The sequence below is a fragment of the Solea senegalensis genome, linkage group LG5 (assembly GCF_019176455.1).
Source record: "Solea senegalensis isolate Sse05_10M linkage group LG5, IFAPA_SoseM_1, whole genome shotgun sequence".
Classification (NCBI taxonomy): domain Eukaryota; kingdom Metazoa; phylum Chordata; class Actinopteri; order Pleuronectiformes; family Soleidae; genus Solea; species Solea senegalensis.
The window spans coordinates 975,594-1,001,714 of record NC_058025.1 but is presented as its reverse complement, the minus strand read 5'-3'; the positions used below and the strand labels follow the sequence as shown (position 1 = coordinate 1,001,714).

At 39.2% G+C, this 26,121-nt stretch overlaps 1 protein-coding gene across 2 annotated transcripts; it reads left to right on the top strand.

Moving 5' to 3' along the window:
• The first annotated feature begins 843 nt into the window (after positions 1–843).
• mfsd3 (major facilitator superfamily domain containing 3) lies at positions 844–25,137 on the top strand. Of its 2 annotated transcripts, none has more exons than XM_044026976.1 (6): positions 844–904; positions 3,001–3,791; positions 12,083–12,230; positions 16,593–16,693; positions 18,186–18,295; positions 21,136–25,137. In XM_044026976.1, exons 2-6 carry the CDS (start codon positions 3,092–3,094, stop codon positions 21,340–21,342), a joined length of 1,266 nt encoding a protein of 421 aa, XP_043882911.1. In that variant the 5' UTR covers positions 844–904; positions 3,001–3,091; the 3' UTR covers positions 21,343–25,137. The 2 variants fall into 2 exon arrangements, with proteins under 2 accessions (XP_043882911.1, XP_043882912.1); XM_044026977.1 differs by lacking the exon at positions 844–904 and adding an exon at positions 918–1,046.
• Positions 25,138–26,121: the final 984 nt, after the last annotated feature.

The following is a 26,121-nucleotide window of genomic DNA, read 5'->3' as shown; positions in this document are numbered from 1 at the left end:
TGCAGAATTTTACCTAACTCTTCAAATTGACTACATTCTGGACACCTTTGTGACAAAAATGTACACATACAAAAAACTGCTGTTAAATCGCCATATGTCAATATTTTCAAAAATGATTAAATGTTTACATTTACATAAACATTTTCAGGATTTTAACCCTTAAAATGTCAGTTCAACTATTTGAATTATTCATTATTTATAACAAAAAAACAAACATATAGTAGGGGGATGAGGTTTTGGTGGTAATCTTTGTTATGTCAAAGATTAGTATTTTTTATGTAGTTCAACAACTGAGACAGCTAGTGTAGAGATTAAGGCACCTTGAGTTTATTTTTTGTTTTTTTTATTTTTTGAAACAAATTCGGTTTGAAGATGTGGCCCAGCTGAGTTTGTATTGGAAGTGTCCTGGTTTCGTCTTTTCAGAAAGGGGCCGCTCAAGAGAGAAAGTTACTTTTTAACGATATCCATGACAGTAAAATGTCAAATCAATCTATAAATAACAAAAACATACAGAAATACATGGTGGGCCACAAGTTTGACACCTCTGCTGAAAATCAGAAACAGAATACTTTATTAATCCCTGGAGGGAAATTATTTTTGTTCCAGATGCTCCGTGCAAAGTGAAATAGAAATACAGCATGAAAACCATGTGATGTCACCCTTGGTCTTTTGACCTGAGAATGAAAAACAAACGAACCTATTTGTCTTTTTAAAGAAATCCCTGTCGAAATTAGCCACGACAGCGGTTTATAGACAATAAACAAAAGGAGAAAAGGGAGGGTAAAAAAAAACCGCATTTCCTGAGTCTCGCTCCTCCACTCCGCCAGGTGGCGGTAATGGACGCACAGAAGAAAACACGAGCCTGGAGAGCACGTCTGTCCCCGGCAGTCTGCTCTATTCATCAGTATGTCTTCACTTTTCTCTCTTAATTCCCTCTGAAATGTCTCCGCCGCTGCCGTTAACACCTACAATGGCGCTGACATGTTGTAAAATGTGTTTAAACGCGGCTCATTGAGCGCGACATTAAGCTAGCTGAGTTAGCTGAGGTAAGCTAACCTGCCGGTCCGTCAACAAACTTCACTTTATTTATTTAAAACTCCACAATGTCAGCGTTCAAAAGTCACGCGTGTGTGTTTTTGATGAGTGTTTAAATGCTGTCACGACGCGGTCGCTTTAATTTTAAAGTTTATTTACGGGACAAAATGTTTGAAAGACTTTGTGGAGGCAAGCGGCTAACATATGCCATGCTAACGCGTGTGTCTCAATTTATTCTTATTTATTCCTTTATTTATTGCACATTTGAGGATTGTATGGTTTCAAATGATTGTTTTCATAATATAGTGATGTTACGATTATTTTCTTGAATAATCGAGTACTTGTTTGGTTCAGAAAGTGTTGAATTATCCATAGATATTTCTATCACTTTAGTTGTGTGTTATTTTGTTAAATGTCAAATGGCTCAATTTAACAAAATAATAACCAAAGTGGTAGAGCTGCAACTAACGATTATTTTCATAATCGATTAATCTGTCGATTATTTTCAGTTAACCGAGTAATTGTTTGGTCCATAAAACGTCAGAAAACGTTAAAAAAATTATTTCTTTGTTTTATGGAGCAAAGAAACCAGAAAATATTCACGTTTAAGAAGCTGAAACAATCTAAATATTGTTTTAATCATGAAAAAAGCTTCAAACCCATGAATCGATTATCAACATAGTGGACAATTAGTTTTGATTAATCGAGTAATTGTTTCAGTCCTCCTAAAGTGGTAGAAATGTCTATGAAAAGCAGACGAGAGAATCTTCTTCTTTAGAGTTGTTTATGAGCGATTTGATGAGCCTGGAAGATTAATGACATCAGTCTGATAAAAGGCTTTTGGAAGAATCAAAGTACTTTTCTTTTAAAGTCTGCTTGTCTGAACTTCCAACTGTAATCTAGATTTTTAAACTGTGGAGGGCAGTGTTGCACCTCTCAGTGTGCAGCCTGCCTTAAATCAATATTATTTTTATTATTATTATTAGAAGAAGAAGAATGTTAGAGTTTGAATTATACACATAGATCACAGATTTCTTGTGGCTGAAATGAAGATTGAGTGAGGGTTTTTTAATTTTAAACGGCTTTAATATCTACCCTTTATTTCTAATTTGTTTGTATTTAGTCAAGTTACTTTTACTCTGAGATTTCCTCATTGACGACAGTGTTTCCTGACTAATTTAGTCTCTTTAAATGTCATTTTCATGGTTTTATTGTTGACACTTTAACACTGTGTTGCTGTTGGTGTGGATCTCTGTGCTCGCTGTGTTGGAGCTGGACCATATATAGATATTATGTCTATGTGACATGAGACGGGATCTGGTCTTAGATTTTGGATATCGTCATCTGTGATGATTTTTCCTGGTTTTTGCATTGATAATCATCATTTATTTATATATATTTATATTAAATATATGTGCGGACTACACAAAATATTATATATATTCATGGTTTTATGTTTTAAAAAAGTCACATCTTTAAATTTAAGCCTAATTATTTGTGTTATAGCAGAATTAGAAACCCTATTTATAGTCAATGTAACTGTTTGTAACGCATAAATATCCTTCATTCAACGAAATAACGCAGGATATATCTGAAATAATGTGTATTTTAACAGTAGATTATATTTTTATTTTACAGTGTTTCATGAGCTGTGTGCAGCTTTATCTCCACATAAGTCTCCTCTATCAGGATAAATATAGGATATATTAGTGGTCGAGCGAGTCGTCTTGGGTGGGTTGGATTTCCGTTGACCCCGCGTTGCTCCTGATTTTGTGCCGGCAGCGTGGGAATGGATATGAAACATGAGTCAATGGCTGAATGGCATAACTGCAGTGTAAAGCAGCTTTGAGTGAGTGGTCATCAAGACTAGAGAAGTGCTCTATAAATACAAAGCATTAGCCATTTAGACTCAAACATATACATATATTACATCGTCGATCCTCACGCTCTTTCTTATCGTTTCAGGTCCTCTGTCCAGTTTCAGTCGTCTCCCTGCTCTGACCCATGGACGTGTGCAGTATCACTTCACTGACAGAACCACCCTTGAACACAGATCATGAATGACAAACTCGTCTTTTTGGGCCTCCTGTACTTTGTCCAGGGGATTCCCTATGGCCTCCAGTCCTCGCTGCTGCCCGTCTACCTGCGCGGCGCCGGCCACTCCTTCACCCGCATCGCCTTCACCAAGGTCCTCTACTTCCCCTGGGTCCTCAAGGTGCTCTGGGCCCCTCTGGTGGACCGGCTCAGCACCAAGCGTCGCTGGCTGGTGGCGACGGTGACCGGTCTGGCCCTGACATGCCTCTCCAGCGCCGCCTTGGCCCCAGAGGCACATATGTGGGGAGTGGCGGGGACCCTGCTGGCCATGAACAGCCTGGCCTCTGTGCAGGACATCGCCGTAGACGGCGCGGCAGTGCGTCTGCTGAAGGGTCGAGGAGAGCTGGGCCTGGGAAACATGGCGCAGGTGGTGGGCTATAAAGCCGGCTCGGTGTTTGCCGGAGGCGGCCTGCTGGCCGTCATCGACGTGGCCGGGTGGAGCTGGATGTTCATGCTGCTGACGTTCGTGTACGCCGGCGTGGCTCTGTTTGTGTGGGGGGCGCCAGTGCTGGACGAAGAGACTGTGAAGGGCCAGCAGGCGGACGGTGGCAGGAAGGGAGGACAGGGAGCGGACGCTGTGCAGCCGTGGAGGGTGTGGAGGAAGCTCCTGGCAGTGCCCGGGACGCCGTGGACTGTCCTGTATGTCCTCACATATAAACTGGGTGAGTACTGGACCCTTCTTCTTCTTCTTCTTCTTCTTCTTCTTGATTTGTGGCAGACAATACATTAAGAGGTTAATGGAAAAGGGTTAGGGCTGTATGTGAATCATTTTAGGAAACAAACAAATGAAAAAAAAGAAGTTAGAATTCCTATAATCTCAAACTTTTTATTTTGTTTCCAAATGTTTTTACACATGGCCCCAAACCCTGCTAACTGCAACTACTGGACTTCTATTTCTTCTTCTAATGCTAATTTGTACTGTACTGTATTGAATTTGTCCATTTTATTTCTTCTTAACTTTTGTCTGTTTGATTTATCTTCTTGTATGTGATATAAAGTGACCTTGAGTATTTGAAAGAAATTTAAATTACATTACATTTTTACATTACATGTCATTTAGCAGACGCTTTTATCCAAAGCGACTTACAAAAGTGATTATTTTTATTTTTAAAATTTTAAAATTATTATTATTGTTGTTATAATTTCTGCCAGACTGAACATGAAAAGGTGTATGGAAGAGAATTAGGAGTAGAATTCAGATTTTAATCTCAGGTTTCTGACTTTTATTTTTTATTTTGTTTCCAAAAAGCTCAAATTCAAAAATCCCTAATTTCATAAATGAGCAGTGGGAATTTCTTCCAATAGTTATTTCCGTCAGGCTGTACATTAAAAGTCGTATGGAAGGGGAAACGAAACAAAACAAAATTTTGATCCTTTTGTGAACTCGTCTTTAGTTGTAGTGCAGAGCAACACCACTAGATGTCTCTGTTGTTCTGTATATGAGGACAGAGTGAGGATGAGGAGGTAACTGTCACCATGTTGTTTCTTGTTCTTTCACTGCTCCTGTGTGTGCGCGAGCGAATACAAACCCTGCTCATAGTCACGTCAACAACAACTCAAACACATTATTAACCTTTGCAAATAATACTTTTATTCATATAAGCGTTCTTTACACATTAATTGCAGCTTAAAGTGATTAACAATAGAGCGTTTAAGATAATCAAACACAGAACAGTGCTGCTCCTTTTAGTTCTAAGTTTTTATTTTATATCAGTGCTGAATGTGTTCATTTATTCGTCCAAAGACATTGATCATGTGTGTCGTGTTTGTGTTGCATATCGTGTTTGTGTGGCGTTTGTGTTGTGTTTGTGTCACATTTCTGTTGTGTTTGTGTTGCGTTTGTGTCACATTTCTGTTGTGTTTGTGTCACATTTCTGTTGTGTTTGTGTTGTGTTTGTGTCACATTTCTGTTGTGTTTGTGTCACGTTTGTATCACGTTTGTGTCGCGTTTGTGTTGCGTTTGTATCATGTCTGGTTTCTTTGCTCCATAAAACATTCAAACTGAATTAAAATGTTTAGTTTGTGGACAAACACAAGACATTCCAAAACATTTCCAGAGTTTGACAAACACATTTTTCAGACATTTTAGAGATGCAATATTCACTTATTCCTGCAGATGCCAGTTCTGCTTCTCAGAGAAAGATTTTTACTTTAACTTTTAGGGTTTAGAGCTGCAACTAACAATTATTTTCGTAATTAATTAATCTGTCGATTATTTTCCCGATTCATCTGGTATTCGTTTAGTCCATAAATGTCAGAAATGTTGACTATGATATTCTCAAATGTCCACAAACTAATTTGTTCTTTTGCTTTCTTTGATTTATGCAGCAAAGAAACTGGAAAATATTCACATTTAATCAGCTGAAAAATCACAAACTGATTCATCTTTGCAGCCCGACTCTTAACCTTCATTATTCCCAGAAACTTTAATGGAAATGTTTTTGTGTTCTGTTGCTCACAAACAAACGCTTTAATGTTTGTTCTCAGCGATCGTCGCTGCTCCACCTTTGTCTTTCTCTGCACAGCAGGTGATGATAGTGTTGATTATCATCTCATGTTTGTAAATGTTAGACACAGTTTGATGCGGCGCTGAGTCACTTTAGTGTCTTTAGACTCCACTCAGTTTGGTATCAGTCACATCGTTTTCCATGACTTCATAACTCCTCCTCCTCAATGTGGGCGGAGTCATCACGGCATGGCTGCGTGAAACTGTGGTGACGAGTGACTTGTAAAGCAGTTGTTTTGGGTGAAAGTGAATCATTAGTTCAGATGAGTTGACGGAATGGTTCAGTCCTTCAGTCACTGAACTGAAATACCGGTGAACGTGGCGACCGCCACACTCCTCTGTTCAACACATTTGCTAAATGTTGGAGATGAACGTTAATGTTTTCAGGGTTTTTAAGTCTTAAATCAGTCGATTTAGTCGATTTTCAGTAGATTTGGGAACTTTAAGTAGATTTTGGAACTTTAAGTAATTTTTTAAGTCTTTTTAACTTTGATCTACAGTTGGTCACTGCTGTCTTTGACACTCTCTGACCAATCAGTGACCTTAAGTCTGTCGACGTCACATTTTAGTATCGGCTCACCATGCTAAACATTAAAAGCAATTTTATAAAGGTGAGTACAACACTAGCAGAAAACAAATAAAATAAATCCAGATTAGATTTACAAGCACATTATGAAAAACAAGTGCATGTTGTAGAGTCGGCCTCAAAAAACTATGTCCGGATTTCCAGTGTTTCTGCCACAGATTCCATGCAGAATGGACAAATCTATCACTCATGGAAAAGGAAAGGCAACATGTTGTAATATTCACTTGCACACTGTGACGGCCACGTCCTCCACTGCTCACAGAAAGTTACTTACTCAAACTTTTATGTTTTTTTGGTCCATGACTTCATTCTAGTAAAAAAGTTTTTTTTTAAAATTAGGTAATTTCAAACCTGTGTGTGTGTGTGTGTGTGTGTGTGTGTGTGTGTGTGTGTGTGTGGGGAGAGAGAGAGTTGATATGAGCAGAGTTTGGTGTTTGGTAGCAGAAGGGGATTATGTAAGGATTAGTGTCTTTGTGTCTGTTCAGAAACTGAAGTGAAAGACAGCGCATCATGTCCGTGTGTGTGTGTGTGGGTGGGTGGTGGGAATATAATTGTCTCCTCACATTTGCATAGTCTGCTGTAAGTCCATGAATATAGTGTACGTCTTTGTTTTGAAACTGTGTGTGTGTGTGTGTGTGTGTGTTTTAAGGGTGGCTCAGTAATCGGATGAGCCTCAGCAGACGACACTACTCGACAAAATGTGGATGCAGGCTGAACCATTAATCTGTCTGGGGGTCACATCAGGGGAACCCCCACACACACACACACACACACACACACACGCCACTCTCTCTCTCTGTCACAACGGCACACACTAACAAAAAAGTCAGTGTGTTAGTGTTTACTGTTGTAGTGCTCAATATTAAGGCTGTAAATCAGACTGCAACTGACAATTCATTGTCTCGTTTGATCTTTTGAGCCATAACATGTCATAAAATGTTGATCAGTGTTTGTCTGGAAATTGTGACATTCTCAAATGTCTTGTTTGTGTCCACAAACAGAAAATGATTCAGTTTTAATGATTTCTTTGTTTTATGCAACAAAGAAACTAGAACATATTCACATTTAAGAAGCTGAAAAATGACAGAAAGTAGAAAATATTCACATTTAAGAAGCTGAAAAATGACAGAAAGTAGAAAATATTCACATTTAAGAAGCTGAAAAATGACAGAAGTAGAAAATATTCATTTAAGAAGCTGAAAATGACAGAAAGTAAAAAATATTCACATTTAAGAAGCTGAAAAATGACAAAGTAGAAAATATTCACATTTAAGAAGCTGAAAAATGACAGAAAGTAGAAAATATTCACATTTAAGAAGCTGAAAAATGACAGAAAGTAGAAAATATTCACATTTAAGAAGCTGAAAAATGACAGAAAGTAGAAAATATTCACATTTAAGAAGCGGAAAAATGACAGAAAGTAGAAAATATTCACATTTAAGAAGCTGAAAATGACAGAAAGTAGAAAATATTCACATTTAAGAAGCTGAAAAATTAAGAAGAAACTGAAAAATGACAGAAAGTAGTAAATATTCACATTTAAGAAGCGGAAAAATGACAGAAAGTAGAAAATATTCACATTTAAGATCAATAATCGGTTAATATTTGTAAGCATTGTAAACATTGATTGGGCTGATATTTGCTATTTTTAATAGTCAACATTGGCAGATTGTTTGCATTTATCAAGTTCTTCTAGTCTTGACGAACACTCAAAGCTGCTTTACTATTCACCCGCTCACCCGCCGTCAGAAGCAACGTGGGGGTGAAGCAGAGCATCGAACCTGCAACCTTCCATTATAAAAAACCCAGTAACAGGGCTTCTGTGTTCTACAGCGTCTGTTACAGTGAGGTGTGTGACAGTCCAATAATAACTTCATAATATTGATAATGTCTGTTTGTTTGCCCTGACAACATTCCTGTGTCTCTGTTGTCGTCCATTCACACAGACACTTGTGAGTGAGTGAGTGATGAGGTGAGAAGACGACGACGGACAGGGGAGAGGAAGAGTGAGAATGAGACGAGGGAAAAAGTTGTGAGGAGGGGAAGAGGAGAGGAGAGGGGACTGTGGGGAGGTGAGGGGGTGAAAGGGGGATGAATTAATGAACAACCACCACATGGTGCCTAGAGAGAGAGACGGAGAGCAAAATGGCAGGAGATGTAAACACGTTTATTCATGCTGAGACATCGAGGTGCGAGGTCTTTGTTTGTGTCTTTAAAACAACGTGAACGACATTTAAATACAAAGTTCAGGATGAAAAGTCAGCAGTGTTTGCTTTACGGCTGCAACGATTAGCATTATTATTACTACGATAACTAAATGATAGTTAAAGACAGACAGAAAACTGATCAATCAACCTCAGATACAATCTGAAAGCATCAAAGAAATGAATAAAATGTGTGTTTTAATCTTACACACTTCTCCTTATTTAAATGTGTTGTTTCTGTCACACGTCTTCATGTTAATTATTTATTGATATGTTGGATTATTATTTCTGGATTGATGGTCAAAATGATTATCAACCAACACGTGAGTGTCGAAAGCTGCCGGTGACGAGGTGGAGGACAAAAAAGCAATCGCCTTAAATGAAATGATCTCGAGGGCATTTCATTTAAAAATGAAGGAGGAAACACTTGAACAACAAATAACACAAGGAATCAGAGATGGTTGTTGTTTCTTCTGCTTCTTCTCGGTCGTTGGTAACCTCTGAAGGTCATGGAGAACTTCTCAACACCTTCACTGATCTGCAGGAACCTTCAGCGTATGATGATTTTCAGAGGATTTTGTGGAGGTGTGTGTAGATAAAACACCGTTGTCCTCAGGGAGCCTGAAGGTGTGTGTGCATTTATGAAGATGATGATGATGATGATGATGATGTTGTTCACAGTGACTGACTGTGTGTCCTCACTGATCTCTCCTGCTCCGTCGCCTCTTTTGTCTCAGCAGCAGTGATGAGGTGGAGATCTGACCTCTCTGTCCTCGTTGACCTCTCTGTCCTCGTTGACCTCTCTGTCCTTGTTGACCTCTTCTCCCCCTTGTCTTTACCTCTATCCCTCTGTGATCCCACTCTGTTAACACATACACTCGTTCTGAAGCAAGAATAATCCTTCAGACACAAGGTGTAGGCACCCTCAAAGTGTAATATACTGCACGGTGTGAGGATATTAGGGCTTCACCAATTATTTCAATATTAATATTGAGTGTTTGTGTGATTGTTTCAGCTTCATAAATGTGAATATTTTCTAGTTTCTGTCATTTTTCCGCTGGTTTCTGTGATATTTCCCTTTTATAATATTTACAAATTGTTACTACACTGCACAGCACTCGCGATATCCCGTCTCCATTTGCAACCATTACCAATCCTCAAGTCGCTTATAATTATCAATAAAAGTGTTTTTACACAGCTGTAAACACATGTTAGTTTACTCCACACAGTCGTATCTTTTACTGACACACATTTACTCATTTTGTACATATTTTCTGTCTCTTTTTATGAACAGATTTAGAATATTATGTGGCGACATTTGAGTGCAGTTTATTATTGTTCGGCCAATTTTTTTGAAGTAATTTAATCACCTCCCTCCTCTGTGCTTGTTTAATCTTAGTGGAGTTCTAATGAAATCCCTGCTGAAATGGACAATTGTTGCTTTGAGATTATTTATAGACAGGAATAATCTGTGTGTGTGTGTGTGTTAAAAAAAATAATGAGTTGCAGGCAGGACTGTGGAATTTCTGGTTTACAGAGAGAATCATGGGTAAACAATAGGACTATAATGATTAATCGATTACTGAATTCATCGTCAACTATTTTAATAATTGGTAAATTGGTTTGAGGTTTGTGTGATTTTCCAGCTTCTTAAATATATTTGAATATTTTCTGGTTTCTTTGAAATCATTAAATCTTTGACAAAACACTGACCACTGACCAAACAACTAATGGATTAATGGAGAAATTGATCGTCAGATTAATTTGTTGCAGGGCTGAACGTAACGTTACTGTAACAGTGGTAATATTCGTTCACTTTTAACCAAGTTCACCTTTTCTGCCGCTCAGAAATAAGTTACTTACTCTGACCTTTAGCTGCAGCAAAGGGTTATTTTTTTTTAATTAAATGAATCTGTCGATTATTTAACCGAATAAGTCGTTGTAGCCCTATTAGGGATGTACGATATTTGACTTTCTATCTGATATCTGACGATATATGCGGCGAGATATGGGAGCGTTCGGGCTGAAATATACAGTAGAGCTGCACCTGATGTTTCATTTAATAATCAATACATACGGTATGTGTCGATTATTTTCTCGATGTTTAGATAAATTGTCAGAAAATGTTGACGAAAACCTGGAGACGTGCGTGTGTGTAGAAATGATGACATTTATCGGGGTTTCACTCAGTAATCGGTTAATAAAGTAAGTGTTTCGACCCTAATAAATACACAACATTTAAGTTTAAATAAATGAGCCGCTTAACTAAAAATGAAAGAGGTAATTATACTTTTAATACTTAATATTAAAGGGGGGAAAAAAAGCATCGTATTTCAGAGTGTTTTTGAAAATAAGTCCATCATTCTCTCTGATTGGGTAACTTTGACGTTTATTAACTTGAACACTGTGATTCTTGTGTGAATTAAGTCTGTAAATTGTCAAATATTCGTCACTTTTCGACACTCGTTCTGCTGCTGCTGCTGCTTCACTGGGAACTTCTCCACTTTCTCATGTTATTGTTATTTCTTTCAATCTTTCATGTCTTCTTCTCTTTCCTCTCTATTTGTGTTTGTCTCCTGGTCGACTGTGAGTCAGTCGTCAGTTGTGCTGCGTCGTCTTTGACAGCAGTCTGGGAGCTGAGCTGTCACTCAGCGCGCTCCGTGCTCCCACTGTCTGTGTGAAGTCGGTCTCCATTAATATAATAATGGCGTGTAGTCAGTGTCACTGAATATTTTACTGTAGTGTTGAGCACAACATTAGCGCCGCACACTCAGAGTCTCACTGTCTCTGACACAAACTCTGAAGGATCTTTTTCATCTGTGGAAGTTTTGTGTCGTGTTTTCTTTTTCTCCAGCTTTTCCCGGCTCAAAAGTGCGCGGCTCGCCGTTTGATAAAGAGACTGAGGATATATTCTTCTTCTTGTCAGTTATCTACATGTATTATTGACACTTTCTAGAAAATTAGAAAGGCTTAGGTGCGGCACGTGTCACGACTGCGTGCCGTGTTTGATTCCGCAGTCGTCTCGGGACGCCGCGGCGTTCAGTATCGCAGGCGAAACGGTTCAGCGTGTTCGTCGCACTCACTAAGTTTGACGTCTGTGTGTCGCACACATTTACTGTCACTTCACAACACATGTGTTACGTTGACACAATAAGTCGGGGAAATCGTTTGGATTGCTAATCAATTAGTCGAGAAAATAAACGACAGATTATATCAGCACAGAAAAATCAACTTTGCTCAACCTCTGAATCTATAAGTATTAATAATATTAACGCACAATTGTTGAAATGTGCAGCTACATATGTAGAATTTAATGTTCCTGATTCACTGATAGTGTTTTGGTTGATTAAAATGTGTACAAATGTTGATCAGAATTTGTTCTCACATTTTTCCACAAACAAATGATTCAGTTTGAATGATTTCTTTATTTTGTGGAGGAAAAGAAACACATTTGATTGGACTAAAATATTCAAACAAATCAAAAGAGACAAAATGTGTAATAAATAGCTTTGTGGGGAAGTTCCTCCTTATTTATTCACTCAAATTCCTTCAGGTTTTTTCTCCTGAAATAACAGTTTTTTGATAGTATCAAATGTAACATGTGATGTCTCTGAGTCTCTCTGATGTTTTCCCCGTCTCCTGTCCTCGTCCTCTCAGGTGAGCAGGGAGCCGTGACCATGTTTCCTCTCTTCCTGTTGGATCATCACATGACGGCGAGGGAGCTCGGCTTCTGGAACGGCGTCATCGCCATGGGCTTCTCCATCTGCGGCTCGTCACTGGGAGGTCTGCTGCTCGCTCAGTTCAGGTGACTTTCATCCACAGTTTGCTGACTGGATCTGTGGCGTCACCCATTTATCATTATCATTATCAGTTACTGGCCCAAGCTGTGTGGGTACATCGTCGCAGGGCTTAGGGATGTCCCCATCAGATATTGATATCAGATATCGGTCCGATCAGTAAACATCAGTTTAAAGTTGTGTGAATTAGTTGCACAGGTGAGTTTGTGTCATGTACAGTATGTTTTCAAAAATGCAAAAGTACATTTTCTCTCAGTAGTTAAAATTGTATTTCCACATTTTGGCGTTTTCCTCCTCAGCTTATTGACATTAAACCCTCTGAGCCTGTTGCATAATTTTAAACGTCTGCTTACACTTGGATTACGTTATAATGCTGCGCTGCCTATGGCTAATGTGACGTCATGGAAACTATAAATAACAGTGACTTAGGTGTGAGTCGCTGCCTCATCTGTTCCTACATGATAATGATAATAATGATAATAATAATATTTGACTTTATGTTATGTAATAATAATAATAATGATCTTTTCTGCTGGGGTCAGTGTTTTTACCTCATGCTCATTGTCTTCTTCAGTCTTTTATGATCTTAGTTTTTTCAGCTGAATCCCAGGTTTCTTTCTTTTCTTTCTTCTTTTTTTTTAATCCTGTAAAGTGACACTAACAAACACGGAGCTCGTCTCAAAAGGCGAAGATTTTAGCTTAAGGGAGAGCGTCTTCAAAAGACGTCATTGTCATGTTTTCTGGTGTTTGATCTTGCGTTTGGTTCTCGCCGTCTCGCTCATAAAGGACTCGGTGTAAAATGTTCACACACTGACAAAAGAGGGAAAAACAGAAGATTATTGAGTAAACATCTTATTCTGCCTGGAGACGGACAGAGACATCCTGTGGGAATTCTGGGATTAACTAACAAGGCGTTTTAATGGTTGTAGATTTAAAGCAGTGACAATTATTTTCATAACTCTTGTCGTGAAACGATGATGACGTCCTCCTGTGTCTCAACAGTTTGAATGATTTTTCAAACTTTTTGTTCTAATCGCAGAAAACGTTCACATTTAAGAAGCTGAAAAATCACAGAAACTTGATTTAATTATTGGAAACCTTTTGGTAATTTATAAATCAATCAATTGTCACAGTTCTAGTCTCAAAATAAGGAAATAATTAATAACATATTGATTTTCTTTAATAAAAGTGTTTTTGAAGCTTCAAAATGTGTAAAAATTCTCTTAGAAATAGAACGAGGAAACTTTATTTTCCACCTAAAACTTTCCTCATCATTACATTCACAGACATGATATGTTTCTGTTGATTATTTTCTTGATTTTTGTGGAGCAAAGAAAGCAGAAAATATTCACTTATTTTGTTATTATACTTTCTTGCTTCAGTGTTTTTAATAATGTGCATAATATTACGTTTTAGTTTATTGAACTGGCTTCAGTGTTTTACCTTCACTGTCCTGGTTCCAAACAGAAACACCTGATCATCAGATGTGTTCATGTAATGTGTTACTTTTACTCAGTTTGAATCTATTTTTTAAACCTTTACACTGTATTTTCAGCAAAGCTATGAAAAAACACTCACATTTAATAATCAGTGTGTTTCTCTAAAAGAGCTTTTGAGAACGAGCTGGTCAGCTGACGGTTCAGCTCGGGTCAGGTTTCCGTGCTCCAAGTGGAAGAACTTTAGCTTTATTGTGATGTGGTCTGAAGGACAGTGAAAGTCTTATTCTGTCAAACCTTCAGCAAAACAAGTCTGACTCTGTAAAACCTGCAACTGACTGCTGCAGCAGTTTGTGTCACATTACAGCTGTGGACCAAGAATTCATTATATAATAATTAGAAAAATTATACGGAAGGAAGAAAAGTCATATTTAACAGTCAGATGGACATGTAATATTTAAATCCATGAAATATTTACAAACGTGGTGTAGAGAAAGACACGTGGACACACACACACACGACTGTGTCGTCGTAAAAGCTCAGTGAGGAGGTTTTTTAGCTTCCATCATAAATGGCTGAGTGGCCAGTGACTGAGTGACTGAGTGACTGAGTGAGTGAGTGACCCTCTTTACAACTGCCACTGGCAACATGAGAACATGACTGTTCTTATCTGGGCCCGACCCATGTGAGGTGGCAGCCAGACAGGTTCTCTCTCTCTCTCTCACTCTCTCTCTCTCTCTCCCTCCCCCTCACACACACACACACACACACACACACACACACACAAACACCCCTCAGCATCTCCTGAGAGTGTGTGATATGAAAGGCTGTTATTGAGAAGGGAGGTAAAGAAGGAGCAGCAGAGAAGAATGTCTTTAACATGTGAATGATGCAGGATTGGTTTTCTGGGTGGAGAGAGTACAACACGCACACACACACACACGCACTCACACGCACACACACACACACACACACAGTTGTAGAGAAAACATTTTCAAATGTCCAGGAGGACAAATGTAATAAATCTGTTTGTGTCAGTGTGTATAAAAATAAAAATGGAGCTCCAGACGTCACATGACTCCGTTCACTCACTTAATGCTGCATCACATTTTTAAATCTATAACAAAGTAAATACTCTCAGGCTGCAACCAATTATTATCATGATAATCTATTAATCTGCCAACTATAACTCAATGAATGGATCAGTTGTTTAGTCCAGTGATCAGTGTTTGACAAACTCTGGAAATGATGATGTTCCCAAATGTCTTGTTTTTGTCCTCAAACTATAACCTTTAGTTTGAATGATTTCTTTTGTTTTATGGAGCAAAGAATCCAGAAAACATTCACATTTCAGAAGCAGAAAAGTCAGAAAAACACTCAATCTGACCCATTATTAAAGTACTTGATGATTATTATATTAAGCGTTGCAGCCGTACTTGTCATTTTGTCTTTTCTGGAGCTATTTGGTAGATTTTCAGCAAAGTGAGCTAATCCCGATAAACTCAGGAGCCACAAGAAACCACAGGTGGCTCAAGTATCAGGACGTTACTGTCACACAACAAGTTCCTCATATTTTAAAGAGAAAAACCACTTCCTCTTGTGTGTGTGTATATGGTTCTTTTTTTCCCCCTCACAGCCTTATTATTATTTTTTTAACATAAATAATGACATGCAAAAGAGTCATAGTGGTGTGAGTGACAGGTATCCTCTGAGTGATTGACACGTCACACAGCAGCGCAGACTCTTTTGTGTACGTGTTTTCATGTGTTTGTTTGTTTGTTTTTGAATGAGTGAGTGTGTGTGTGTGTGTGTGTGTGTTTTAACAGTGATTAATTATCGTCCTCATGCTGCGGGATCTCCTCGGGTTATTGATTACGTCATGAACTAAACCCTCAGGGGGATGATTTTCTCGCACTAACAGGGAATCAATTAGTGTCTGGGGACTTGTTTACTTGTTACACACATTTGTGTGTGTGTGTGTTTAACATTAAAAGAAACTTAGAATATTTTTAATATACAGTATATCACCTCTAAACCTTTATTTTTGACTGTTCTTTTTATTTTGAACAGGGTTCCCCATGGTCATTAAATCCCCTGGAATAGTTTTGAAATTAGAAAAGCTGTTTTCCAGTCCTGGAAAAGGTTTAGCGTTAGACAAATGTTCCATATATTTTAATTAATAAATGCGCTCTGAAGTACACTAAAGTAAGTTAAGTGCGTTAAGAGGTGCTCCGTCCATGCTCATGACCTTTGACCTTTCTCTGTGTTGTGATCGTACAGAATCGTTGTGTCGTGATATTATTGGTGTCGTGTATCGTGAGGTTCCCTGTGATTCACACCCAGACTTGTGAGTGAAGAGGTAGCGAGCTCTAACAGGATGCTAATCCATGCTAATCTACCAAACATGAATTTTTAATAATGCGTGGCTTTGGAACGACAAATATGAGGCGTCGACCGTGAGTGTTGACAAAGAGATTCCAAATTCCAAGTCACATTTTGTCACTACAAAGCCTGTGATGGTGAGCCTCATTACTACAGAGGCCTCCCTTTGTTCAGCTACTTACAGTCATGGACAATGAATTGGTAAAAACATGTGAGGAAACCCTGTTTAAACCTTTTATTACCGTTAGAGCTGAAACAATTACACGATTAATCCATTACTAAATGAATTGTCAACTATTTTGATAATCGTTTAATTGGTTTGAAGCTCTTTTCATGATTAAAACAAGATTGTTTCAGCTCCTTAAATGTGAATATGTTCTACTTTCTGTCATTTTTCAGATGTTGTCAAGTGTCATGAGTAAAAGGTCTGAAAATTTGACCAAGTGGAAAATAAATGGGTGAAACTGCCCTTTAAGTTTGAAATGTCTTAAGTGGCTTTAATGGACTGGTCAGTGGATACTGGGTTTATTGTTCCCTCCTCTGTTTCCCCAGCATCGGGAGTATGATGCGACGTGTGTTTGTGTTGAGAACCGTCAGCATGGTCTTCCAGAGTTCTCTGCTCACCGTGCTGGAGCCGTCGCCGCTCATGAAAGGTGAGAAACGCAACTGAAATGCAGTCACAACTCAGTCAACACCTGCGACATTCTCAACAACAACAACGACAACAACACCTCCAGTTGTGTTGGTGATGAACTGCTACATTGTGTTCAGCCTCTGGATGTTTTGTAACATAAGTCGAGTGATTGTTCTTTATCTCTGTCGCTGGTGCAGGAGAAAACGTTTGCTGATTTCTGGCAGCTCAGTCATTTGATACGTCGGTTGAGTAATGTCGTTATAACACTGAAGGCTGTAAATCACATAACTAACATGAGACACCTGAGTGTCCTTCGTCCACTCCCTGGACATGTGCTTTACGGACTGGGCGGAGTCACATGGAGTTGTTGTGGAAGCGGAAAAAAACCCAAGGATTAACACGTAGAGATAAGAATGTATCCTGGATAAAGTCACTCATAGTCTGATTACACTTAGTCAGACTAGAGTCAGACTCTGTGACCCTGAAGTAGAAGGAGACGACAGCGGTGTCAGTCTGACAACACCGTCCATCTCACTGTCCATCTCACGTCCACTCTTTGTTTTTCTGTGACCTACAGTAAAGGTCGACAGGAAACCTATTCCGCACTGTATAAATCTAAATCTTATACGTTATTAATCCCCTTAGGGAAATTATTTCTCTGCATTTGACACATCCTAGAGCAGTGGGCTGCCAGGGAGCAATGGGGGTTGGGTACCTCCGGTTACAAGCCAAGTTCCCTTACCACTTGGCCACGGGCTGCCCAAATATAGAGTATAGAGAGAGATGCAGAGTCAGACGTACACAGCCAGTAAATCTATTTCCTTGCTTTAGAGTCAGGTTAGAGACTGAGAGAAGAAGCACGCGTGTGCGTGTGCGTGTGCTGTCTCCGTCTCTCCAGAGAGCCATTCACTTGTTAGCGTCTGAATGACGCATTGATTCTGTTGCACAGTCGGCGCAAATGCATGTGGGATTCAAACTCGCAGCACTCATCTCTGCCGGAGTCGTGTGTTCCTCTATCAAACCTCTCAGACTGAAAGTTGGGGCCTCTCTCCTTCCTCCTCCTTCCTCCTCCTCCTCCTCTTTAAAGCCAGAACAAAGATCTCAGCAAAACTCAACCAAAGAGCAAGACACAGGAAAAATAACATTCAGTTTCAGATTTTTCAATATTACATGATAACCCTTCTCCGCTCCTGATCAGCGCGTGCGACTCCCGCAGTCGCGCGTGTCGCTGACTGAAGACTCTTATTCGGCAAAAAAACACTCTGGCGGCTTGAGTGAATAATTCAGTGTTAGTGTGAGCAGAGACAGATCTGCTCTGTGGTTCTTCTCCTCAGAGGAAACGCGACAGGACGAGGGGGGAGACACTTCTTACCGTTTACAGCTGCTTTGCTACAACTTACTCAAAACTGTGAATTTTCTGCTTCTCTCAGAGAAACTTGCTGTAGTTTTTCCTCTGTGTGTGTGTGTGTGTGTGTGTGTGTGTGTGTGTGTGAGTGTGCGTGTGTCCTCAGGAATGGCCATCCTCAGCATGAGTGTTCAACACTTCCTGGGCGGTCTCATCACCACACTCACCTTCACTACCATGATGCATTGCACTCAGAGGGCCGAGGACAGCATTCAGGTAAAAACACAGTGACTCTGTCATTGAAATATATAGAATATGATTTAATACAAAAGGGTAAATACAAACATACACAATATCTTAACATAAAAGAATATAAACCCTGTCAATGTTCAATCAAAACAGCAAAAAAGAACTTCATTTTCCCTCAGAAAAGTCATAAAAGAAATGAATTGTCAACTATTTTGATAATTCATTCATCGGTGTGTTTATCGGAGTGTTTTTAAGGAATTAAGAACGTTTTTTCTTAAATGTGAATATTTCCTGCTTTCTTTGCTCCGTGTAACAAAGAAATCATTCAAACTGAATGTGCTCTCAGAGTTCTTGGACAAAAACGACACTGATCAGCGTTTTATAACTCAATTAATGGAGAAAATAATAGGGTAATATATGTAATATATATATATATATATATATATATATATATATATATATATATATATATATATATATATATATATATATATATATATATATATATATATATATATATATACATATATATATATATATAATAATAATAAAAGGATGCATGTGAAGTTTTGAATTGAATCTTTGAAGGGTCATTTTCACATGAACAGATTGGTCTTTCACACCTGTCGTAAAGATACTCAGTCTCAGAGAGTCACTCCTCAAAATAAAGACACACAGACGCTGAAATTCATTAAAATAAAAGGATTAAAAGCCGAGTTTTCTGCGACGTAATAACTCATTTCCTGTGGTTTAACAAACACTGTTTTTCGTTGTTTGTCTCGTCTTCCTCCTCCTTCTGTCCTCCCTCTCCTCCTCTCTGTCTCTTTTGTGTTGTCAGGTCGTTTCTTTCTTGCTCTGAAGAATGAAATGAGCAGCAAACTCATGACTCACTGTCACCTACTGTATACACACATATATATATATATATATATATACCTGTCACTTCTCATCAGCTGTTTCCACCTGGAACACTGAGAAAGGTCAAAGCAGACCCACTTTCTTTTCATCGCCTCCTTTCTTTTTTGTCTCTCACTCTGTTTCTTTGTCATTCTCTTTTAAACGCTCTCTCTCTCTCTCTCTGTCGTCTTTTTTCCGTCTTCTCCTCTTTGACATAACTCCTTTTGTCCCCCGTCATAATTGGGCCACCGTCGCCTGGAGGTGACGCTCGTTCACATCTGTGAAGGAGAAAAATGATCATTTTAAAACTGCTAAGAAGTCATAAAAATACAGAGACTGTGAATACATGAGAGGAGTGAACCCATGTGGATGATGATGATGATGATGATGATGATGATGATGGGGACGTTCTCATGACACATATACTCTTTACCTGTTAGTGTGTTAATCTGTGCGTGTCTGTGTTACAGAGGGGAGAGCATGAGCTCACCTGTGTGTGTGTGTGCGTGTGTGTGTGTGTGTGCGTGTGCACGTGTGTGTGTGTGTATCCAGTGACAGAAAGCTGATCGTGTGAGTGCTTGTTAACGATCCTCAGGAGAACGAAACTGTATCCGTTAAACAAGTTGCTCGGGATAAAGGCACTCCACTTAGCTCTCAGTCTTCAGAACCACAGCTCAAGCTCAGGTAGAAGCTCCGCTCAGGCCACACCCCCAACCCCCCCGTCCCACCCTCAACTCTTAACACAAGTGCATACATTTCATTCTTCATAGTTACCTGTCAACACACACACACACACACAATAGGAACCTACGGAGCACTGGAGGTGACATGGACGCAATTAAAATGTGCATAACTCACACACATGAGATAATAAGTCGCACACATGAGATACAGTCGACACATGATAATAAGTACACGCACACATGAGATAATAAGTCGCACATGAGATAATAAGTCGCACACATGAGATAATAAGTCGCACATAGATAATAAGTCGCATTACATGAGATAATAAGTCTCAGTCACATGAGATAATAAGTCGATAATAAGTCGCACACATACGAGATAATAAGTCACAGTGAGATAATAAGACGAGATAATAAGTCGCGCAAGTAAGTCACACAGATAAGTCGCACACATGAGATAATAAGTCACATATGAGATAATAAGATAATAAGTCCCACATGAGATAATAAGTCACATATGAGATAATAAGTCGCACACATGAGATAATAAGTCGCACACATGAGATAATAAGTCGCACACATGAGATAATAAGTCGCACACATGAGATAATAAATCGCACACATGAGATAATAAGTCGCACATATGAATCTGGTGAATCTGGTCTGTGACATGATGACAGGATGGAAACAGATGGGTTCAAGTTTGCCGTTACAGTTGGACGACACAATTATTGTTTTAGCTGTATCACAATGGAATTTATGGTGATCTAATCTTAATCTCAGTTGTTTTTTCACTTCACCTGCCCCCTACTGATCAGACCAGACCCTCAGATGATTTTATGTGCTCAGTCAGTAATCTAGGTGTCAGCAGAGGCCTTCTGGTTTGTCACCAGGTTCAGAGAGAGATTAGGTAATCCACCCTCCTCGCTCTCTCTCAGTCTCTCTCTCTCTCTCTCTCTCCGTCTTGAAAGCCTTCAGGCCAGGATCAGATACTCTTCTTGGTTTGGCCTCCTTCCATCTTCTCAGGCCATGATCTCACGCTGTCTCTTTCACTCTTCCAGTTTTTTCCTTTTCTTTCCCGTGTATTCTTCTCGTCCATTGTTTCCTCTTGGCGTCATTTTAAATCACACACCTCACCTCACCGTCGTTTCTCCGTCTGCCGTGACTCACTCTTCTGTGTGAAAGGTCAAAGAGAAGGTTTTTACCTTCTTCACCCACGTTAATTTAATCTGTCTTCTTTTTCCAAACCCTCTCCTCACTCCCTGCTGCTGTTCCTTCTCGAAGGCGACTCACTACAGTTTCCTGGCGACTCTGGAGGTTCTGGGGAAGCTGACGTTCAGCGCTCTGGCGGGCGGCGTGGTGGACATGTTCGGGTTCCAGGTTGCCTTCCTCTTCTTCCTCACGCTGTCGGCCGGGACAGCGCTGCACGTGTGGACGGCGACGTTCACTGGCGCCCTCAGAGAACACCAGCTCAAAGAACAGCCCAAGTGAGGTCGGGGGTGAAAGGTCGCAGGAATCTGCAGGTGCTGGGGAACGTGTTGGAAGTAGCTTCCGCTTGACTCCTCGATCCCACCCATGAAATTCAGCCTTTCACCACTTTAGCCAATCATTTCGCTACAGAGGAACTTTTAAACAGGAGAAATCAGCCATTTTGTTTTTCTTTGAAATTCACAGTCAAAACGGACCTTACATTTTGTCTTGCACTTAAAAATGATCTCTAAGGTCTTAATATTTAGAGTAGCATGATGACATTTTACAGATATGGAAGACTTGTCTGGACACAATGAGACCAGTTCATCCAGTCAACAGTGTTTCCCATCATTATTATTATAATTATTATTATTATTATTATTGTCGTCCATAATTATTTATTAAAATAATAATAATAACAATGATTGCGATTCTTAAACGATTCTAAGGGGATTGAAGTTATAATTAACGCGTTAATGTTTTTAAAAACATGAATTTAAAAGATCCATCATTAATTAATAAATACTTGTTGCATTTACTTCCATTGGCATATATTAATAACTAAGTAGTACAACATAGTTGTCTGGAGCTGTGTTTATCCTCCACCTTCAGGGGGTGCTAACGTGACAGATTGTTGCTCATGTTACGTACACAGTGTTACATGTTGTGTGACTTTTAATCCAGATTAGGCTGGTGGGATTTTACACTTTAGTGAAAGCTTTTATCATAAAAAAATAAATACAGTTTTGTTTACCAGTATGGACCGTTGTACGGCCTTGAACTAATCAGAATACTTGACAATTAATTTAGTAATTGATCAGTCAGTCAGTAGTCGCATGAAGTAACCTCACATGAGTTACTTCAGACGGTTCTGATGAGCTTCTAGGCTGTGTATTATGAAATGACATGGGACTTTTAAGTTCAGGTTTTAAAAATGTATCAGAATTTTAGATACAAAGTTGTGAGAGTGAGTCCTACGCACAAACACTGTGGAATGTGGAATGTAAATAAGATTAGAGGAGATTATATACTCATGGATTTCACTTTTGAAATTGTGAAATTAGCAGCTGTGTCACTGGAAGAGTGAAGTCACATCAAAGACACACAAACACTTTTTGTGTGTTTTTATTAAAAGTAATTCATTCGCACATAATTGGAATTAATTGAATTAAAATGAACCAGAAGTCAGAAAGGGCCACACGGTGGTGTAGTGGTTAGCACTCTCGCCTTGAACAAGGGCCTTTCTGCATGGAGTTTGCATGTTCTCCCCGTGTGTGCGTGGGTTCTCTCCGGGTTCTCCGGCTTCCTCCCACAGTCCAAAAACATGCAATGTGGGGATTAGGTAAATTGGACACTCTAAATTGACCATAGGAGTGAGTGTGAGAGTGAATGGTTGTTTGTCTCTATGTGTGTGTGTGGCCCTGCGATGGACTGGCAAACTGTCCAGGGTGTACCCCGCCTATCGCCTGATGTAGCTGAGATTGGCACAGCACCCCCCGCGACCCTCTGGTGGAGGATAAAGCGGTTAGATGATGACTGACTGACTGACAGAAGTCAGAAAATTTGGGTCGACCACTGTAGTCTTAAGAAATCCTGTGGGAAACACTGAGTCAGTGCGATGAACTGATGTTTTTATGGTCGAGATAAAGCTGTTAACAAACACTTCTTTCTATCATCTGAGCCATTTTTCTTATATTTAAAACAACAGCAATAAGAGCTGTAACCAATAGTAACGTATCACTATGTCGTCTTCTCTGTTGTCGTACTGTACGTGAACATGTCGCGCGTTCTCCTGAGTTTACAGTTATTCACGAAAAGCATCTCGACTACCTCGTATACAGCGTATGGTACGATGCACAGACTGTACCTTTTAATTTCATTTTTTATTTTAGGAAGTCACACTGAGACTAAACCTCTCTCGTGGTTTGAACGCACACACTGTTGTCTTCGCTGGAACGACTCGTTAACGTCAGCTTTCTGTTTCTGGGACTGGATTTGTAAGAGATTATATTTCAATTCTTTTAAATCATCCAACATGAAGAATCCACTTCATTTCATGTTCATTTCATTATAGTAAGTTAAAACATGTGGTTTTACTGGGAATTGTTAGACTATTTCCATTAAAGGCAAGAATAATAATGTTTAGAGCTCTGTTAGCTGACGTCACACCACCGAGGAAACACCGCTGTTAACCTCTGTAGACGTAGAGTAGATCCTAGACAACCCCGTCTTTGCCTGCCAACATGGCGGAGTCACATGACGTCTGGAGCTGTGTATATAAAACAAATAACAGGGATTTGGAGAAGGTTTTATTATAAGTGTAGTATTAACTCCAGGGGAAATAGTGGCACTGTAACATAAACCTGATAAGCTGCTTAATTCCTTGAGTAAACAGTCAGCCTTAAACGCTGCACGGTGCCATCCTTGTCCCATTTTACAATGAAGTTAATTAAAAACATTTAATCTGCTCTAAGTAAAAGTTGAAAGACCAGAGTTACTGGTAAAAAACAAACAAACCATAGTTTGACATTAAGTGTGGTTTATGTCGAGGGAAAAGTCTTAAAAAATATGTCAAATAAGACACAAAGTTACCGTCATAGTACTGTATACAACAGAGGATTATTTAAATGATTAAATTATGAATGAAGCAGCTATAGAATGTTTTTTTTGGTCTTCACCAGACTTCAGGAGAATAAAGGAAAATCCTTTGACGCTGATGAAGGTGTGAGTTGAAGTTAAAGGTCCAGTGTGTAAGATTTAGTGACATCTAGTGGAGAGACTGCACTGTATAAATCAGTGGTGCAATTAAGATTCAAAGGCATGAAAGTGATGAGTGTTAATTTAATCACCTTCACAAGACAAAACAAGTTAATGTTGCAGAAAATATAAGTAGTTTCTTTTTCCACTAGATGGCAGTCTCTCTTGAGAAAAACTGCACAATTTGATGTTTTTCATGGCAATTTGATTCATTTTTCCTGAATTCAGAAAACTATCTTGCACATTTTGTGTCACCACTAGGTGGCGCTTTTGTCGAAACACCTAGAACAGTCGTTCTTGAATGATCCCGGTTAAACTGCACAATTTGACGTGTTGTTTATGGGCAACATTTTTGTAGAACAAGTAAGATTTTTGAATTATGGTGGGAGAGGGGTGGAAGAAAAAAATACAAAAATGCCCCCTGCTGGCAAAATGTTAGACCGCATCATACGAGCTTCTCAGCTTATCATTCACACTCGCTGTCGACAATACTTATTGAGTTTAATAATAAACTTAATTTCACTTTTTGTGTCTTTGCTTAAAAAAAATACAAACTTAAAACACCTGCCAAGATTGAGGCCAAAGTCAAAATGGCCGACTTCCTGTTGAGTTGAGGCCACGGTCCCCATGTACGTTTTTGTTCGTCTTGGGCTTTAACAAGTTCCCACCAAGTTTCGTGATATTCGTTGCTACTGAATTTTGGCTTGCTCCGTCCACGTTTCACCTGCAGGGGTGCTACAGAGCCCTGGTGCAAGGCACGGGTCTAAGCACTATGACAGTAGTGCATTTAAGGCCACACCTGACCTCCATGCCAAGTTTGTTTATTACCTTTGTGCTAATACATTCAATTTCTGCCAATATAAATGTTACACACTGGACCTTTAAGTGGTCTAGTTTTGATAGATTAGCTTGACGAGAGGAAAAGTTGTGTTTTTGTTTGAAATAACAGCAGTGACTGGTAAAATAACCGATGGTTGGTGGTTTTATTCACTTCTCTCGTCTCTCAGCTGCTGCGTCGCCTGAGGTTTGCACAAAAATAAAACTGCTGAGTGAAAACAACTGCACTTTGTCTCGGTGTGTTTGTCCCTGTGTGTGAGGACACATGTTTGTTTTTACACCAACGTAGTGAGGACAAAATGTCCTCACAACTGACACATTTTACAACAAAATGTGCATCAACTGGTAATACGAAAAAAGTGAAACCTTTATATAAAATGTATAAAAATAACTTTATAAAAATATATTGATAGGTGGAAGTTAGGGTTGGTGCGGTTTGTACTTGGCACAGATTTGCGCCGGTACTACCGAGTAATGGTGCACTTTTAATGAATCGGTGCCAAATTTCGTTACCCATGCGACTACGAGAGCACAACAGCAACAATGGCAAGTCCAAAGTTGTCGAAAGTGTGGCTTCATTTCACACAATTAGACGCAGACGGGCGCTCAATGTAATATTTGCGACGCAAAATGCAAGGCGGGCTGGGGAACGCCTCAAATGTGATGAAGCACCTGGTCAAACAAGGGATTTATTTAAAAGCTGAAGAATGTAGTGTTTTTGACTCATGGAAAATGACGACTGCTGCGTCAGCTACCTAGCTACTGCTAGCACTGCTAGTAGCAACAACCCTGAAGCCAGTCAAGCTAGAAACGTTGACGACGAAATGAGCGACGAATACGCCTCATCAGCATGTTCAGGTAATTATCAGCTAACTAACTTGTGATGTGACATATGTATCCATGTATGTATCTTTGTGCTCCTAATTGTTCTATATTTATTATTTAACTACTGTTAAATCTTAGACTTTGTTTTACAACTGAAAAACATTTTAAAAGTACCGACACAAGGTAACGTATCAGTCAGATTCAATATTAAAAGAAAGAGTTGGACTAAGTTGCAGTTTATACAGATAAATGTACATTTGTAAAATACAGTAATTTGTTTATGACAGAAGCAGTTATGAGTGAGATTTAGAACTTTGAACTGGGATTAAGATTATAAACTTTTTTAGGGAACTTTAAGATGCGTTAAGGAAATTTAATGAA